This window comes from Misgurnus anguillicaudatus, chromosome 2 (assembly GCF_027580225.2).
Source record: "Misgurnus anguillicaudatus chromosome 2, ASM2758022v2, whole genome shotgun sequence".
In the NCBI taxonomy this organism is placed as follows: Eukaryota; Metazoa; Chordata; class Actinopteri; order Cypriniformes; family Cobitidae; genus Misgurnus; species Misgurnus anguillicaudatus.
This window is the reverse complement of record NC_073338.2, coordinates 42,088,628-42,107,687: the sequence shown is the minus strand read 5'-3', so window position 1 is coordinate 42,107,687 and position 19,060 is coordinate 42,088,628. Positions and strand designations below refer to the sequence as shown.

Genomic DNA, 19,060 nt, shown 5'->3' with positions numbered 1-19,060 from the left:
AAAATTAGGCCGATAAATGAAAGAAGATAAATGATGGATTATTTTGGTTTGTTGAACCACTTCACTTGCTCATTGCTGGCCATCTGGAGTTTTGATTGGTGCTTTCTGTGACATAGCACGAAGATGACATGTGTTGTGGGCTTAAGAAGAGTATGCTAGTCTAGCGCAAAGACAAGATGTCCGCGGTCTGCAAGTTTTTCATTGTGAAAATAAAATGAATATTTATCGGCCTATAGATATCGGTTATTGGCCCCCAAATTTAAAGAGTTATCGGTTATCGGTATCGGCCAAAATTTCCATATCGGTGCATCCCTAATTTTTAGTTTATGTTAGCTAATGCATTTACTAATGTAAACAAATACAACCTTATTGTAAAGTGTTACCATTTTACTTCTGTTTCAGATCACCTTGACAACCATTGGTTATGGTGACAAGACCCCAAAGACGTGGGCTGGGCGTCTTCTGGCCGGGACCTTTGCTCTTATTGGTGTGTCGTTTTTTGCTCTTCCAGCTGTGAGTGCAACTCGATCTGTTTCGGTTCCTGCTATTGAAAATTCTAGCGTGAATTTTCATATCAGCATTTTTATAAGAAGTTTCTATTTGTGTTCGTAGGGTATTCTAGGTTCTGGGCTTGCTTTGAAAGTTCAGGAACAGCACAGACAGAAACACTTTGAAAAACGTAGACATCCTGCGGCTTCATTAATACAGGTACATAACCGAGCATTTCTCAACGCCACACACCACAACAGAGCATTTCTCACAACACACACCATGCATTTCTTAACAACACACCTGAGCATTTCTCAAAAACACACACCACAACTGAGCATTTCTCAACAACACACACCTCAAATGAGCATTTCTCACAACACACACCTCAAATGAGCATTTCTCAACAACACACACCACAACTGAGCATTACTTAACAACTCACACGACAACCGAGCATTTCTCAACAACACACGCCACAACTGAGCATTTCTAAAAACACACCTATGCATTTCTTAACAACACACCTGAGCATTTCTCAACAACACACACCACAACTGAGCATTTCTCACAACACACACCTCAAATGAGCATTTCTCAACAACACACACCACAACTGAGCATTACTTAACAACTCACACGACAACCGAGCATTTCTCAACAACACACGCCACAACTGAGCATTTTTAAAAACACACCTATGCATTTCTTAACAACACACCTGAGCATTTCTCAACAACACACACCACAACTGAGCATTTCTCACAACACACACCTCAAATGAGCATTTCTCAACAACACACACCACAACTGAGCATTTCTCAACAACACACACCTCGACTGAGCATTTCTCTACAACACACACCTCAACTGAGCATTTCTCAACAACACACACCACAACTGAGCATTTCTCACAACACACACCTCGACTGAGCATTTCTCAACAACACACACCTCGACTGAGCATTTCTCAACAACACACACCTCGACTGAGCATTTCTCAATGACACACACCTCGACTGAGCATTTCTCAACAACACACACCACAACTGAGCATTTCTAAAAACACACCTATGCATTTCTTAACAACACACCTGAGCATTTCTCAACTAAACACACCACAACTGAGCATTTCTGAACAACACACACCACAACTGAGCATTTTTCAAAAACACACACCACAACTGAGCATTTCTCAACAACACACAGCACAACTGAGAATTCTCAACAACACACACTACAACTGAGCATTTCTCAACAACACACACCTCGATTGAGTATTTCTCAATGACACACACCTCAACTGAGCATTTCTCAACACCACACACCACAACTGAGCATTTCTAAAAACACACCTATGCATTTCTTAACAACACACCTGAGCATTTCTCAACTAAACACACCACAACTGAGCATTTCTGAACAACACACACCACAACTGAGCATTTTTCAAAAACACATACCACAACTGAGCATTTCTCAACAACGCACACTACAACTGAGCATTTTTCAACACCACACACCACAACTGAGCATTTCTAAAAACACACCTATGCATTTCTTAACAACAAACCTGAGCATTTATTAACAACACACCTGGGCATTTCTCAACAACACACAGCACACCCGAGCCTTTCTCAACAATACACCTGAGCATTTGTCAACAACACACAGCACACCCGAGCATTTCTCAACAACACACCTGAGCATTTCTCAACAACATACAACACACCCAAATGTTTCTTAACAAAACACATGAGTGTTTCTCAACAACACAAACTACACACCTGAACGTTTTCCAACAACACACCTGACCATGTTTCATTTTAATGATATTGTTTCATTATCACCAGCATCATCTGCCCCATTTTAGGCTGCATGGAGATATTATGCCACTAATCCAATCAGAGAAGACCTCATAGCTACATGGAGGTTCTACGAGACTGTGATATCTCTGCCATGCTTCAGGTATCACACACATACACAACAACACATACATGTATGTATCATTTAAGTTGAATTAGATTTACGTTGGTCATCCTCATGGTTTCTTGTTACGTCTTGGTTATTTTTCTGATTTCAGTGATACGCATAACAGATGATGCACATCGCCAGTTTCATTCTCATGAATTTCATTTATTTATTTATTTCTATATCTATATCTGTGTTTATGTCTGCATGCAGAGACAACGTCATCTAGAAGTCAACTAAAGGTTTCAGTGAGGTACTTACAGTACATGTTTGCGTGGACAATTTTCTGATCCATCATAAGTACAATTTTAATCCATTTAGTTTGAGCCTGAACAGGAGATGTTTAATACCTGTGTGTGTGTGGTTTACGGGGACATAAAGTGTGTATAATGACATGCTTATATTGCCATAAATAATACAGAGAGTGTCCCTGTAAACTGAACAGCTTAAAAAACATACTAAATAGTATTTTTTCATAGATTAAAGATGTTTTGTAATGGTTGGAGTTAGGGATTGGGGTAGGGGAATAGAAAATACAGTTTGTACAGTATAAAATACATTGCATCTATGGAATTGTCCCTGTAAACTGTGTGTGTGTGTGTGTGTGTGTGTGTGTGTGTGTGTGTGTGTGTGTGTGTGTGTGTGTGTGTGTGTGTGTGTGTGTGTGTGTGTGTGTGTGTGTGTGTGTGTGTGTGTGTGTGTGTGTGTGTGTGTGTGTGTGTGTGTGTGTGTGTGTGTCGAAGTGAAAAAGTCTTTTTTTAAAAAGTCTAAGTCAATAGACCCAGCATTTGTATCATACTGTGATTCAGTTTTAGTATTTTTTTTAGATCAAGCGTAAATTTGTAATAAGTAAAAAAATTTATACAGTATACAGCACTGCAATTCTATGATATGCTACCCTGGACCACAAAACCAGCCATAAGGGTAAATATTATCAAATTGAGATTTATGTATCATCTCAAATATAAATAAATACACTTTCAATTGTTGCATGGTTTGTTAAGATTGGATAATATTTGGCAGAAATGCAACTATTTCACAATTTGAGGGTGCAAAAAAATCTTAACATTGAGAAAATAACTAGCGTCCGGTAACGCCGCCATCTTAGACTCCTCTGTATTCAGGAGAGAGTATCAGCGTAGTGTACGCACTTTTCTTAGTGACGTATGACAAATTCAGAAAACCCTCCATAAACTGCATACGCTCTCATCTTGAATGCGGACGTGACTCAGATTGCGGTGTTACCGGAAGCTAGTTATTTTCGGTTTTAAATTTGGATATTCCTACAACAACACCACACGGATTACCCACAGAAGACCTTTGTTATCATCGTGGAGCCGTTTGGATTTATTTTGTAAAGGATGGATGCACATTTTTTGTACTTGAAGGACGTGGACCCCGTAAAATAACTGAAAATGTGTTCGTCTGAAAAAACGATGGGCTTATGCATCTCAGACAGCTTGGGATGAGTAAAACGTGAGTTTAATATAATTTCTGGCCGAACTATCCATTTAAGGTTTTGTGGTCAAGGGTCACAAATTGCATCCTCTTTTGTACATGAGACATATTTATAATACCGCATTTTCCGGACTATAAGTCACACTTTTTTCATTGTTTGGCGGGTATAGGAACTAATAGTCAGGTGCAATTTATACGTCAAAATTATTTCATATGAACCAAGAGACAACATTACCGTCTAGAGCCGGGAGAGTCCGCTATATGCTGCTCCTGTATTTATGTAATTCAATGGATTCAGTGATGCGGAATGACTTCGGGACCTTTTTGAACTTGATTTGGCTTATCCCTGTTAATTTAGCCTATTCAGCCTCCCAGGTATGTTCTGTATGCTATTGTTTATGATGTAAATTACTGTTTATGTTACTTTTACATGTACGGACACCTATTCAGCCTGCTGTTCTGTGCTATTGTTTAGTTGAATAACTTGCCTTTTCAGATTAAATGTCTGTTCTTCGACTTGGATGTTGTTAAATCATTTTGTAAATAAATGCGACGTATAGTCCAGTGCGACTTGTATATGTTTTTTCCTCTTTAAAACACATTTTTGACTGATGCGACTTATACTCCGGACGACTTGTAGTCCGAAAAATACGGTAATTATTTGAATCTTTGGCGTAAATAGACCTTATTGGTCCATCTGGTGTAAATGGATCTTGCTTGATTTCAGAGACCATTTGCGTGGTTTTGTTATGAATGTGATCTGGCAACAAAACTAAATTTGTGTTTTCCTGTTTTCTACAGGAAGGATCCTCTTGAGGTGATGGCAAGGTAAGTCTCCCCCCTTCCTCTCTCTCTTTCTCTCTATTTCTCTCACAAACACACACACTCCTCCTATCTCTTGCTCACTGTTTTAAAGATTTACAGCATCTCTGAGAACTGTGAGATTAATGTATGTTTCCTTAAATAACTCCTAATAACCACCACCTTCATTAATTCAGTGCCAAAGGCGTAATGACCAGCAGTGCGTGTGAGAGAGAGAGCGAGAGAAAAGAGAGAGAGAGGAGTGAGAGGTTGTTTCTTAGTTATGGGACATGTGGACAGTGCTTCAATATGAGATATAACAGAGACCATTAGAAAAGAGTGAATTATGTGCCACTGATAGATGATGCTGTCCGAGCAGAGCGAGAAAATGCGTGCGTGGGTATTTAATGGATGGCTGGACGTGTGACGTCAGTGTCACTTTGTGGGAAATGATGGGAAGTGTTAATAACCATCTACCAAGACGGACAGAGATGAACTGTGTATATAATAATCACGGGCAGCAGTTGTCCTTCACCTGACAGTACAATTATTCAAAGAAGAAAGATTTAGAGATCGAGAGGAGAAATATCTGGACAGGTAATGTCGGACTGAGAGCCGTGCTTGTTCGTACAGCCCGTCCCGAGAACTGTAATCCATGTTCAATCCTGATCCGAGATCAGATTACACATTTATACTGCTAATGCCCCGTGCAAAAACACACACGCACACATACACCAGACATTTACTTACACGCACAGGTTGAAAAGCAGGTGGATGAAAAAGTCATAGGCTGACATTATCGCTTCCAGTGACCTACAAAACAAAGTCCAATGAAACGCTGATGTGCTCCGTATGGCTCAGTGGTACAGCATTGCGTTATCCCTTTAAGTAGGTCATGAATCACGATATTGTGCTTGAATCGTTTGTTCATGAAACTTGTGCGATTCTTCTCTTCCCGACTGTTCTCACGGTGTCTCTCTCTTTCTTTCTGTATGTCCAAAAAGCTATTTTCTACAGCACACACACATGAACACAGACAGAGTCAGTTTTCAAAACCCGGTTTGAATCATCTATAGATGGATTGTGTGTGTGGGAAAGTGTTGTGACAGTAACTGTTTGGTAATCGTCCATAATTGTGGAGCATTTTAGTCTCTTAAAGATGTTTCATCCTCTCTCACCACTTCAGTCTTCTTCTTTTCACTGTACTCAAGAGAGTCTATGTATGCTGCAGTGCATTGTCTTTGTGTGTATTAGTGTGATTGTGTGTGTGTCTGTCCTTCGGGACACTTAGCAGTAGAATGCCCTGCGTTGTTTCTTGGGTAGGGTTTGGTTTCTCCGGCAGGAAGAGTCTCTGTATGCATTTGAGCGTTTGATTCTCTCCCAGGTCGCATTGGAGAATCTGCTCAACTTCATCTGTTATTCTCTCTCTCTCTCTCTCTCTCAGCCAGAAACTGAGTTTGTTGGATCGCGTGCGCTTGTCGACTCCGAGATCGTCAAACGTGAGGGCGCGCGTGATGATGCCCGCTGCGAATCCTGAGAATGTGTCTGGGAACTGCGGGCCGGCGGAGACCGCCGAGGAAAGTCCATCAAAAGAGGGAAAACCAGCGGGGTTCAGTAACAGAGAGAGATTTCGAACAGCTTTCAGAATGAAGGCCTACACCATGAGACAAAGCTCTGAGGGTACCCAACATTTTTGAAAGCAGCATTTCATCCGTAGAAACATTAATCTTTATTGAAAGTGCGTCATATTTGCAGTCTAAATGTAACATACATTTGCCTATTTGACTGAGAAAAGGGGTGTTTGTAGTCTCACCCCCTCAACAAAGATATTGGACTTCCTGCTTTCAATGATGCAAAATGATGATTTTTTTAAAGCTATATTTTTTGGCCATTTTTGCCTTTATTTTGACAGTAATTCAGGAGAGGACAGGAAAGTACAGGGAGAAGAGAGGGGTATGGGATCGGCAAATGACCGTGAGCCGGAAATCAAACTCGGGTCTCCAAAAGTGCAAAAGCACCACATGTCGGAGCGCTGTTCACTACACTATCGGCTCCAACAAAATGATGATTTTACATCATTGAAAGAAGAAAGTGCAACACTAAAAACTGTATTTCTCATGTCTCAGCGGCAACTGAGAAAATTATGCACGACCTTTCAAAAACATGACTGGGATTCTAACTATACAAAGCTTTATGCAAATGGGTGAAGTGTCCCTTTAAAATACAACACAGTCATTCACTTACAATTAACTACTTACATATAGACGGGTTGCACAGCGACGTCACTAACTGGTTGCGCGCGCAACCGAGAGGCAGAAAGAAGAGACGTGCATTGTGTTGTAGGCTAGTAGCTGTGTCTGTAAGTCAAAATGCAAAGCGGTTGTTGCGTGGAAAATAGTACCAACAGAGTCAGTGCTGGGTGCCTGATGTTAATATACCAGTAGATGCGACTATTACGTTACTAGCCTAAAATTATAATTAATACATGTATCACAGTAACACTGCAAAAATAAAGACAGAAAAACAGATCCAACTAAAATCAAGTTTTATTTATTTACAAACAATTAAGAACACTTTATTAATTAAGGTTGTTGCATTAGCGGATCAGCTCACCAATCGGGCTTTCTGCCTCCTGGATGCGCGCGCACCCTGCAATGTTTGTAAACTTGCAACCCCTCTATATGACCATGGACCACAAAACCAGTCATAAGGGTCAATTTTTTTATTAAAATTTTTTACATCACCTGAAAGCTGGATAAATAAGCTTTCCATTGATGTAAGGCTCATTAGGGTAAGACCATTTGGCCGAGATACAACTATTTGAATATCTGGAATCTAAGGGGTGCAAAAAAAAATGTAATATTGAGAAAATTGCATTTAAAGTTTTCCTAATGAAGTCCTTTGCTACACATATTACTAATGATAATTTTTTAAAATATATTTATGGTAGGAAATTACAATATCTTTATGGAACAAGAACTTTCTTAACATGATTTTGGCATAATTTTGACCCATACAATGTATTGTTGGCTATTGCAAAACAAATTAAGAGTTTGGTTCCAAAACGCGATCAACGCCATTTAAAATATTAGTTTCCACCAAAAACAGTTTTGTATCAGGTCAGTATTAAAAATTAAATTCTTAATTTTACGCAAAATACAATATCCGCAGTGTTATTCTATCATCTTTTCTCCCTTTTTTCAAACTGCAACAAACGGCGATCCTCATTCTCTGCAGAATGCAATAAATCATTAATGTCGGCTTTGAATACACATGGAATCCTAGTTTTCCTCATCTACTTTGTACTTTGGGATCAACAAACAAAAACAAAATAATACTTTTGATGGCATTGATAAAGTTGTGGTTGTTTTCTATATAGTGGGGAAGAAACGTAAGCCATCAAAATCTAATAATTTACGCGAGAGGCACTCGGGCGAAGAAAAAGCCGGATGTTTTTTTGTTTTTCACACGACAGCATCAAGCTTCTGTCATGCTAACACATTGACCTGGATCTTATGAAAAACTTTACATTATTTTACTTAAAGTCAATGAAAATCGAGCAGGACCGAAATTTTACAGCTGATCACTGTCAAAAAAGTTCAGCGATGACGTCTCATGGATGACAGCAGCAATGACAGTGTTCTTAATATGACAAAGTAAGTGTTTTGATTAAAGACATTAATGTTTATTTATTTAATCAGTGTATACCACTAGTCAACTAAATAAATATAACATGGCAACGATGAATGCACATTTATATATTGATTCCATAAATTTATAGCATTTTGGAAAAAAACTGTTTTTATAATAGATTTTTGAAAATCAAATTATGTATTTGATTTTTTAATGTTATTATAACCTAAAGATGCTATGTGAAAGTTTGTAGCAGAAAATAGTGGTTTTCATCTTGTCACTTTCTTGGTATAGAAAACATTTTTACCGAAATTTGTCAAAATGGATTTATTGCGTTTTGGAACTAAACTCTTCAAATATACCCGTGCAACTTATGACTGGTCCAGGGTCACACATGTATACAGGTATTTAACTAAATAGTATATATTTTCTTTGTAGATACAGGTGCTCTGCCTGACCCCACCCCGGAGGAGAAGGGCTTCCCGCCTGATATACTGATGGAGGAAATGATACCAACTCTCAAATTAGTAATAAGAGCAGTGAGGTACAAATATGAAATCATTTACTTTTTATAAGGCTTTTGATAATAACTTATGCATATGTGTGAGCACTTTATGCATATCTAAAATAACTTGACTGGTGCAGGAGAATCATTTGTGTTTGTTTGTGTAAGGATTATAACGTTCCTGTTGACTAAGAAGCATTTTAAGGAGACCCTGAGGCCATACGATGTGAAGGATGTCATTGAACAATACTCTGCGGGACATCTGGACATGCTTACCAGAATCAAATATCTACAGACACGGTATTTCCCACACGCCTAATATATTTTACTCTATAGACGGTTTCATCGGACGCACGTGCGCTGGCCTAGGCCAGCTTGAAGCTTAAGTAAGGCTATACAGGAAACGAACAGAGAAGCAGAGGGCGGCCCCATGTCAGTACTCCGGAGAGGGCTCCCTCTGGTGGCGCGGCAGTATGGACGTTACACTCATACTTTGCGCTAGTTAATTTGACCGCATCATCAAAGACCTCATTGTTCGGTAAAATTTATTCTGCCTCTTTACTTGATCGGCCGAACACCGAAAATTAGTTTTTTGCCTTTTTCGGACGAATAATTTCAGTTGCTGAACATTCGGTGCATCACTACTACTTTATGATAGTAATCAAAGTTACATTTTTAAATATATAAATAAAACTCATATCTCTCTAGTCAGGTTTCTTTATATGCTTTAACAAAATGGAAATGTATAAAGATAACAACTGTATATATCTAAATGTGATGGCTCATATTGGTGACTCAGTCATCCTATATAATGTAAAGAACATTCTATGAAAATATAACCTTGATATCTTAAATATTGTCTGAGTAAGGTCCTGTCAAAGATTGTGAAATCAATGATTGAAATCCAACTTTAATGCTTCTAATCTCATCACTACATTATGAGACTTTAGCCTGGATTTCACAGAAAGGGTCACATTTTTGTATTTATATAAATGGTTGTAAACAAACGCACATGAATAAAGTTTACTTTAAAACAGTTTGGGGAGGTTTACCCATTAGACTAGTCCTAGACTAAAACATTTTTAAGAACTGTCCAAACTGAAAACAACTTGCACAACATATCTTAAAATACATCAGTGCCCTTTGTTTTGCCTCAAAATGCACACAAGTAATGTTTTTAGTAAGGCATGTTTGTTAAAACTATAATTCCTAATTAAACCAAGGCCTAGTTCTGGTTTTTTGTTTTTTTGGTAATATTTTTGTGAAATCAGATTTCTTGTTCTTCCTACTTCTTTTCAGAATAGATCTGATTCTGACACCTGGACCATCTCTCACTCCAAAACACAAGAAACCCCAGAAAGCACCATTTCCATACTCCACCCAACAGTCACCAAGGTAACCTGACAACCACTAAACATGTCTGGTATAAATTTAAACCCAAAATACTTCTGGAATATATCTGTAGTTTAGATATACATATGGTACTTGGATATACAGAAGTACCTGGACATGAAAAAGCCTTTGACAACTCACAATTTGCAAGTGTTAAACACTCTATGCCTCCGCCTGGAGCGTAATCCCTATTTAAACCCGCAATCCATAAACTATTATTTAAACACAAGTGTGTATGTTCTGTGCTATTAGTGGTGCCCAGTGGCATTGATCTGCCAATACACAGATGCTGAATTGGATCTTTTGGGATGCAGACAAGTGCTTTTTAGGAAAAGCAGCATACAAATATCTTGCTTAAACTTGTCACTGCATAATGTTGGAAAATAATGAAATATTTAAACTTTATAACTTATTATACTACGGGTCTGTTGAATGCTAGAATCTGATTGGCTGATGAACGTTCTGAGGACTAACAAAAACAACATGACAGACGATTTTCCGAGGAAATAACAGCGCTGTCTAGAGACGCACAGGGGTAGCCTTATTCACACAATCTCTCTCCTGCTCGCTCGCCCTCCCTCTCGCCCTCTCTCTCGCCCTCTCTCTCTCTCTCTCTCTCTCTCGTTTTCTTTCTTTCTCTCTCTCTCTGCGTGAAGAGGTAGCATATATATAGCCGTTCCTCATCTCTGTCCCGTGCAGCATCCCTATTCCTGGTATTCCACCCAATCACCTAACTCTCAGGTGGTACATCTATCCCAGTTAAAGGGAGGGGGTACTCTGGGTTTGGGCTGAAATTCCAAACTTGGAGCCCTTGGACAGCACACCAAAAATGCTTTATCTCATTCCCTATTGATTAAATGTTAATGCGAACTCGTGAAATATTTATACTTTTACTACTGTACACTAATTTGAAGCAAAGACACTTTATTAAACTGTAAACATCTAACAAAAACATTTTACTTTCCCTCTGTCTCTCTATCTCAGACATGAGTCCTATCTTGCCAAAGCAGGCCTTCCAGATGCCGAAGACCAAAGCATGATGGGTCGATTTGTGCGTGTTGAAAGACAGGTACGGCAGTATTTCATTTTGCTTGATGCGCAGTGTTTTAAACATTTCTCAAAATTCTTTTTACCTTGATCACAGGTGGAAGACATGGAAAAGAAACTGGATTTCCTGGTGGATATGCATATGCAACATGACTTCACAGGCCCCGCCCACATGACCATGGAGCGCTGCGACCCCACTTTGACTGTCAGTGTTGCAGGAGACTGCGTTTACTGCAGCTACGCCCCACCGATACACAACACACCATATTACTCGCACTCGAACGCACACCCCCAGAGACCCACGGTCCTGCCTATTAGCCCACTGCCAAGCCACTCCCCATCCTCTAACGTCAGCCAATCGGGGGGCCAGAGGGTGGGCACCCCGCTATCCCTCCTGTCAGTCACTCACGAAGAGCTTGAACGTTCGCCCAGCGGGTTCAGCATCTCCGCAGAGAGAGAGGATGTCACGGGCAAAACCTCCGGGTTACCGGGAGGGTCAAGCTGGGGTCGTGACCGCCGTTATTTGGCTGAGGGGGAAACGGATACGGACACTGATCCCTTTACCCCCAGCGGACCTGTGCCGGCCTCGTCCACCGGAGACGGGTTCCACTCCGATGGAGTGTGGGGAACCCCACCTTAAAGACTCGCGCACACACACTTTCTTTATAAAGACTGCAGACTTTGTACAGCAAAAGACGACACGTAATTACACACGCACGGACATTACTACTCATCGTATCTAAATATGTATTCACTTCACGCTTTACCCCTGCGAAGCAAAAGAGCACTGCATGGAATGCATGCGTTTTATCTCTAGTGATAGATGCTGCCCTCGGCAGACCGAGATGTGTGATTGATTATACTTGACTGGAAACTTTTAGAAAGGAGAGAAACAACCAATGCTATGCCATTTTTGTAAACATTTATTTTTCTATTTACACGTGTTTTCATAAGCATGGAATGCATGATATCCACAGAGCAGCTAAATGTATTGACGTCTCCTCTGGTTTGCACTTGCTTTCGTTTCTACAACTTCAGTTCGAGGAGAAATCTCACAAGCTTGCTTTTTTATTTTATGGTCGAAATTCCAGAAAGCTTTTGCACGCAACTCGTGTCCCGACTGACAGTCCGTTCGGCACACACTGCACTCTGTGGAAAATCTCTTAAGCACACTCACATTTTTGCAGAATTAAGATGTTATGGAAAGTCACCACCATAGCTGTTTAGGGACCAAAAAGATTACTCCAAGATTTCACTCGGCCTCAGTTAGGAATTCCTCAGAAGGAAAATATTGTTTGCCCTTAATCCAACAGATGAGCACATCCCTTCTGTAAATGTCACAGAAAACTGCTTGCCTGCATAAAGAGTATTCCCACAGCATCATAGGACCAATGTTTCCATGGTAACCACAGCTTCCTTATGGTTAACCTACATCTAATACATAAACCATTTCAGAGCAAGACAGGAGTTGCTTGGAGACACTTGACAAAATTAAATTTTAACCCTTGACAAAAGGAATATTTTTTAACATGGACCTTCAAATTACAGTAATTAATTCTCACTCTTACTTTAAAACAAATACATAGGTCTTCCAAAAGGTTTTATGTTAAACAGAACCTTTAAAGTAAACCTGCGTAAATTTACTGTTCAAATGTGAGTGTTTTGTCTTGTAAAATTAATATAATGCGTGATGTCAACTCCTGATTTTCGAGTTCTCTTACCAATGTCTAAATCTCTTGCTTTGATGTTTTCTCCCACATTCGACAATGTCTAAATTTAACCAAGTCGCTGGCTAGAAAACATAATTTGTTATGCACTGAGTATAGCTCCACTGAGGAAGACATTTTTGTTTCCGGTCCTGTTTACACTTGGTATTAAAAGGGATAGTTCACCCAAAAATGAAAATTATGTCATATTTACTCACTCTCATGTTGTTTTAGACCTGTATGCATTTCTTTTTTTTTATGAAAACAGAAGATGAATGGTAAGCACATTGCTGATTGTAACCATTGACTTCCATAGTAGAAAAACAAATCCTGTGGAATTCAATGGGAACCGTCAACGTTGCTTACCATATTTTATCAAAATATCTTTATCAACATTTATCATAGTATTTGTTTTTCCGACTGTGGAAGTCAATGGTTTCCACAAGATGTGTGCTTACCATCGTTTATCAAAATAACTTCTTTTGTGTCTAGAAAAACATGTGTGTGTAAATTATTTTTGTGTGTACTATCCTTTTAAGATGTGCTTTGGTCGATCGGATCACAAGTGGACGACACTAAATGTGTAAATGGGGTGTAAACCGTTTTAAGCTCGTCCACTTTCAACCACTTACGGAGGTGATTAAAAAAACGCATTCAACCGGATAGCTTTCAGGGCTCAAAATTAACTTTTTTATTTGGTAGCACTGGTGCTCCCAACTTTAAAGAGTTAGGAGCACCAGCAAAAATTTAGGCGCATCCATCCAAAAATTAAAAAGCACCACAACTACAATGTAAATGTTAATAGATTTATTTTATTAAAAATAAAACACCACCACCGGGCTTTACACGTCCTATGGCCAGCATTTAAAAGTTGGTCTTCTATTTTATTTTATTTCATTTTTTGCTGCATAAATTCCTAAATTAATACCCAAATGCTGTTGAAATAGTATAGCAGCATTGCAATAATAATTTAACAATTACAGGTAACATGATTAAGATTACATAGAAAATCTAGCAAACACGTAAAACACTGATTAATTGTGACATTACAAATGTGACCCTAATATAGAAGGCTAATATATATTGGTATTGATAACTGCATTACCAGGATGTTTTTACTACTAAATAGGCAATGTTTTAAAAATACAACAAAAACATACCATCAGCATTGTCGTATTCCACAGCAACATGGACCACAAGGATGTTTGTCGAATGTCCATTCACCAGCGCATGCGCACATACACCATCAAACACACTTTGACAGACAGGTCGGTGTCTCCATCAATAATAAACACATTTGTCATGACACGTCTTGTGTTTTTGGCACTGTCGCCATGTTTAAGCAGTACGTCTGGTGCTTAAAATGTTTTGATTCCGCCATTAACGCCGTTTTACAGGATTTACAGTAAACACAGTAAGTTACATTTTCATAGCGGAGACACTCGAAATCTTTAAGCCACCCTCTCTGAAAGGTTTAACGTCAACTCGTATTTTCCGGTGGTGGAGTTACATTTGAATCCGGATCGTCGTCAAAAAATACAGTAATAACCTTGGCTGTAATCGTCTCGCTCTCGTCATGCTCACGACGCGTTCGTCTTTTCACATTTCCGCGCTTCACGGCAACAAGGAATGACTGACGCTCATATTAGCCAATCTGCGGTCTTCATTAAACGCAAGAACTTAATGGTGAAATTTGATTGGTTATGTAACGTTGGAGAGAACACTGAACCTAGGACAGCGCCAGCACGCAGGATCACAATCAACTCACGTCACAACTAAATGGGCAGTCGCACAAATGCTCCCAAATATATTTTAAGGTCGCACAGATTAAATTTCGGTCGCATATGCGACCAAAATGGTCGCAATTTCGAGCCCTGGCTTTTGTGATGTAGACGTGCATATGGTTCAATGTGTTCGAACAGCCACAAAAACTGCCTACTCTTCTTCTACTGATCTAACGTGTGATGTTCCCGAGGGGCAACCTTACAATCTCTCTGATAAAGCCAATACGGAAGAGACTTAAACTGCAATTCATCGACAGGCCGCTAGAGACTGTCTCCCATAGACCCCCAAAATGCTGTGGCCACTAAAGTTATGGGTGAACTGCCACTGCTGTCACTACCGTCGAGATTGGTTTTAGCAACCAGCCACCTTAGCTTCACCCACTTCCTGCCTCTTTAGCTATTTTCGGTTATCCGCGAGTGATGCACGAAAACATACGGTCAAGGCGGCGACGGCAGGCTTCGCCAACTATTGGCTTCAAAAAAAGCTCTTCACAAACTCATGGGTAATGTCACGGACACGACGTCCTTATTTTTTACAGTCCATGGATGTACCAAGCACAGTGTTCTTACATCTGTCCTAACTTCTAGTGCGAACTCACAGTGTTTGGTGTGGTCTAGGATATCATTGCTAAAACAAAAGCGTCTGCTCCCCACCTCTTTAATTTTTGCTTCATTTTGCGAGCTTGTGATCTTATTTCATCAATTGCTCTTACATATTTGAGAAAGCTCTTACATATACATGTACTAAACCTTGTGCAGCATGTTTACTAACCAGACAAACAGTGGTACTCTGACATAATTTTAACTCTTTCCCCGCCATTGACTAGTTATCTTGTCAATTAAGAGAAAACGCTTCCATGCCAATGACGAGTTTTTACGGCAATCCATATTTACGCTATTATCCACTAGATGGCGCTCTTACCCAACTTATAAAACACGGAAGCATCTACTTAGCCCAAAAACATTAAAACTCTGTGTTTGTTTTGATCATTGCTCTGAATCTGATCTCTAACAAAAGTCTTTTACAAAAATGCAATTATCTCAGCATTTTGATAACAATTTGGAATTTTCAAAGAAACCCACCCATATTATGGGAGGGGATAACAGAGAACAAATGAAGATAGAATTAAACTTTATTTTTGAAAGCAGACGGCCTGTTCTTTTATTTGATAAATTGTATGTTTATATATTTCTGTAAGGCATTAAACTTTTGTGAAAATCATAAAAAATGCTGGTGCTGGCTGGCAACATTTTTTTTCAAAAAAAATGCTGGGGTGAAAGAGTTAATGTGCATCACTTTAAACCCTTCATTTCTCCCACTTGTGTTTTAACAAAAACCAAGTGACTCACCCATAGGACAGAAGTGGTCAAAAGAGAGAAATTAAAACACCAGTTGTGAACAAACATGCGTCGCCTCGTCCACTTGTGATCCGCATCTTATTACCAGGTGTAAACAGGGCCTAACAGGGTCTTGCTATATAAGTGTAGGGTTGAACATAGTTAATGCCTGTCGGTGTCATCTAAAACTGTTTTGAGTTTCTCATCTCACTTACCCGACTCCAGGGATGCTTAACAAATCTTCATCAATTGCACAACTGTAACAAAAGCATTAGGGATGCTCCGATCAGGATTTTTGCAGGCCGATACCGATCACCGATTTGTTGTCTTCATGATCGGCCGATACCAATGCCGATTTTTCAAGCTGATATGCAAGCTCTTTGATGACTGTAAATTTTTACATTTTTTCTAGATAAAGTAATACCACAGATGTTGCCTTTGTTATATTACTTGCAGTAATTAGGTATATTATTGTTTTAATAGAGAATCAAATAAATTAGCACAACAAATATTTCTTCTGCAAAGAGAAATTTAATATGCCTTTAAAAAGGCTTATGTCTGTAAAATCTAATGAAAATAAAACACTTCTTTACTGTATGAATTAAATATACACGCATTCGTATGAAGTACAACAGTTCTTTAGTGAAGAGCAGAGAGTGATTTTATTGAGAGATGAATTAGGTTACTGTAGCTTTAAGACGTGAGAGAGAGAGATCGCTCTGTTCACGTGCACTGATGACAGGCTGCTGTGTGTGCGCGCGGCGGGTGTATGCAGACGAGAGCAGCTGTGAGGAAAATTAAAGTTTAAACGCTCAAAACTTTAAAACGCATGCAAATAATAAACTTTTAACATGAGGATGCAATTGTCCGCAATAGATATGTGTTGTATACACTGTTTGATGGGGATGTGAAGACGGGTCGCGCTGTTAGGACCGGACCTTCCTCATAGAAAATACACATATCTCTGTAAAGGCAAAGAGAGAAATGCAAATCTGCACGTCGCTCATGAGCCACGGGTTATAAAAATGCTCTCACTGCGTAAAAATGGTCTCTAACTGCAGCCGCATTGAGAAGCCATATGATGACAAAAGTAAACAGAAAGATCGGTTCACGAGATCGGCAAATTTAACGAGGACCGATCGAGTCATTTAATGCCGTTATCGGCCGATACCGATCTCTGGCCGATCGATCGGAGCATCCCTAAAAAGCATCACATGCATTTTTAGGATTCGAAGAAGAAAGTAGTTCTCTCATTTTGAAGACATAGCACTGAATTTACAGAATAAAAGAGAGTACAAAAGCCATACTATGGAAATTAACAAATGTGCTATTTACATTTATCTAGCATTTATTTTATGGACAGTATTGACCATGGATTCATAGTCTATTATTATCCCACACTAAAACCTATTTAATTTAACCTAGACTAACACTGCTGTCCATCACAATCTCAGTCTAACAGAACTGCCTTTGCCTTAGACTTGAAACTATTAATGATTACCTGCAGACTAAACACAAAAGCTGTTTCAGATGAATGACTGTGTCTGGTTTTCTTTATGACTAATGGCTGCTGTCTCTGATCTCAAACCACTGAGACACACTGATACACTGCTGTTTATTGTTTGTGCCTTGGTCTTTTAAAGCAGCAGTCGCTGTCAATCACTCATATGTTCTCATTCTGTTTATCATGAATCAAACCTGCCATTATTTTGCTTTTTAGGCCATCCATACTCATTTTGCTCTCGTCTGTATCAACTAAGATTTTGCTCACTTTACTAGGACCGTTTCGGTTTTTAAGACCCAGCAAATAATGTTTTTCTTCTTCTTGGTTTTAGATTAACTGATTTCACACTAGTGGCCTTCTAAGCTCTTATATTCATTCCAGTTTTTGAATAATCTTTATTTACATTCTGGTCAAGGCCAGTTTTAATCGTTTAATTTGATGAGATTAATATGCAAATGTTATGACTAACTTATGATTATGATTTCTTTTGTTAAATCTTCAAATTGCACCAGTTAGTAATAAAGATATGTTAAAATATAAAAAAATCAAGATTTGTTCTGCTTTTTTATTGTATCTACCTGTTCTTTCTATGCCACCATCTTTGAGCTTTCCTGTTTATGACTTCCAGTGAGCCACTAAAGCTAATAGTAGTCTATTGTGAAGGACACAAGTGTGCCGTTTTGACTGGCTGTTTAATGTTTATTATGAAATCCAGGAAGACCGACATAATTTGTGCAGTTAGGGGTTGCCATAATAGCTAATACAAACGCAGTAAATCTTTACAAAACATTTGTTTTAACACCATGCACAAGAACTGAATGTGTATGTGGCACGCATACAATCATGATCTGTATTTACAAATCCATCCAGTGAAACCTTTCATAGAAACTGCCAGTAAACAATAAATACAATAATTGTTTAAAAACAACTAATATTATTCTGATAAAAATATGCTGATTTATTTATTCTGCTCCTATATATTATTACAAAAATGCGATTACAGTACAGAATATGCAACATAATCTGCTTAGTTAATGTTTATATTTAATATGTTTATTATTCAAATAACTTACAATGTGTTGAATGAGAAAGATACTGCTGACTGTGTCGGACCATGTGAAGCTCGACGTGTCGCCATAAACAAGTCCAATAAAAATTGCAGTTAAAAACAACTCACACTAGAGGGACAGTTCTGACATTTTAAACCATCCCCTGAACAGGTTAAAAACACGAAGTCTTGGTAAATTCAATGTACAAACACTTGACTGACTTTCCCATTGTAAAGATACTGGTATGTCTCTGTGCTTTTATATTTGCGCATTAAAGACCCGTCACCTACAATCAACAACACGAAATGATTATGTAATATTCAGTGAACATGCAATAAAAAAAACACGAAATGATTAAATATATCTTCATATATTAAGCCACT

General features: G+C 38.8%; 1 protein-coding gene across 2 annotated transcripts in view; it reads left to right on the top strand.

Moving 5' to 3' along the window:
• kcnq3 (potassium voltage-gated channel, KQT-like subfamily, member 3) overlaps positions 1 to 18,171 on the top strand; it is a 53,098-nt gene extending 34,927 nt beyond the window's left edge. Inside the window, exons 7-16 of one of the 2 annotated variants that reach the window (XM_055203278.2) lie at positions 403 to 513; positions 613 to 708; positions 2,363 to 2,457; positions 4,720 to 4,746; positions 6,164 to 6,399; positions 8,791 to 8,896; positions 9,026 to 9,157; positions 10,157 to 10,252; positions 11,234 to 11,318; positions 11,394 to 18,171. In XM_055203278.2, coding sequence (XP_055059253.1) covers positions 403 to 513; positions 613 to 708; positions 2,363 to 2,457; positions 4,720 to 4,746; positions 6,164 to 6,399; positions 8,791 to 8,896; positions 9,026 to 9,157; positions 10,157 to 10,252; positions 11,234 to 11,318; positions 11,394 to 11,936 — 1,527 coding nt within the window. In that variant the 3' untranslated portion in view covers positions 11,937 to 18,171. Of the gene's footprint in view, positions 1 to 402; positions 514 to 612; positions 709 to 2,362; positions 2,458 to 2,673; positions 2,714 to 4,719; positions 4,747 to 6,163; positions 6,400 to 8,790; positions 8,897 to 9,025; positions 9,158 to 10,156; positions 10,253 to 11,233; positions 11,319 to 11,393 lie in introns of those variants that run through there. The other variant, XR_012358608.1, reaches the window with a different exon arrangement.
• The last annotated feature ends 889 nt before the right edge of the window (positions 18,172 to 19,060 follow it).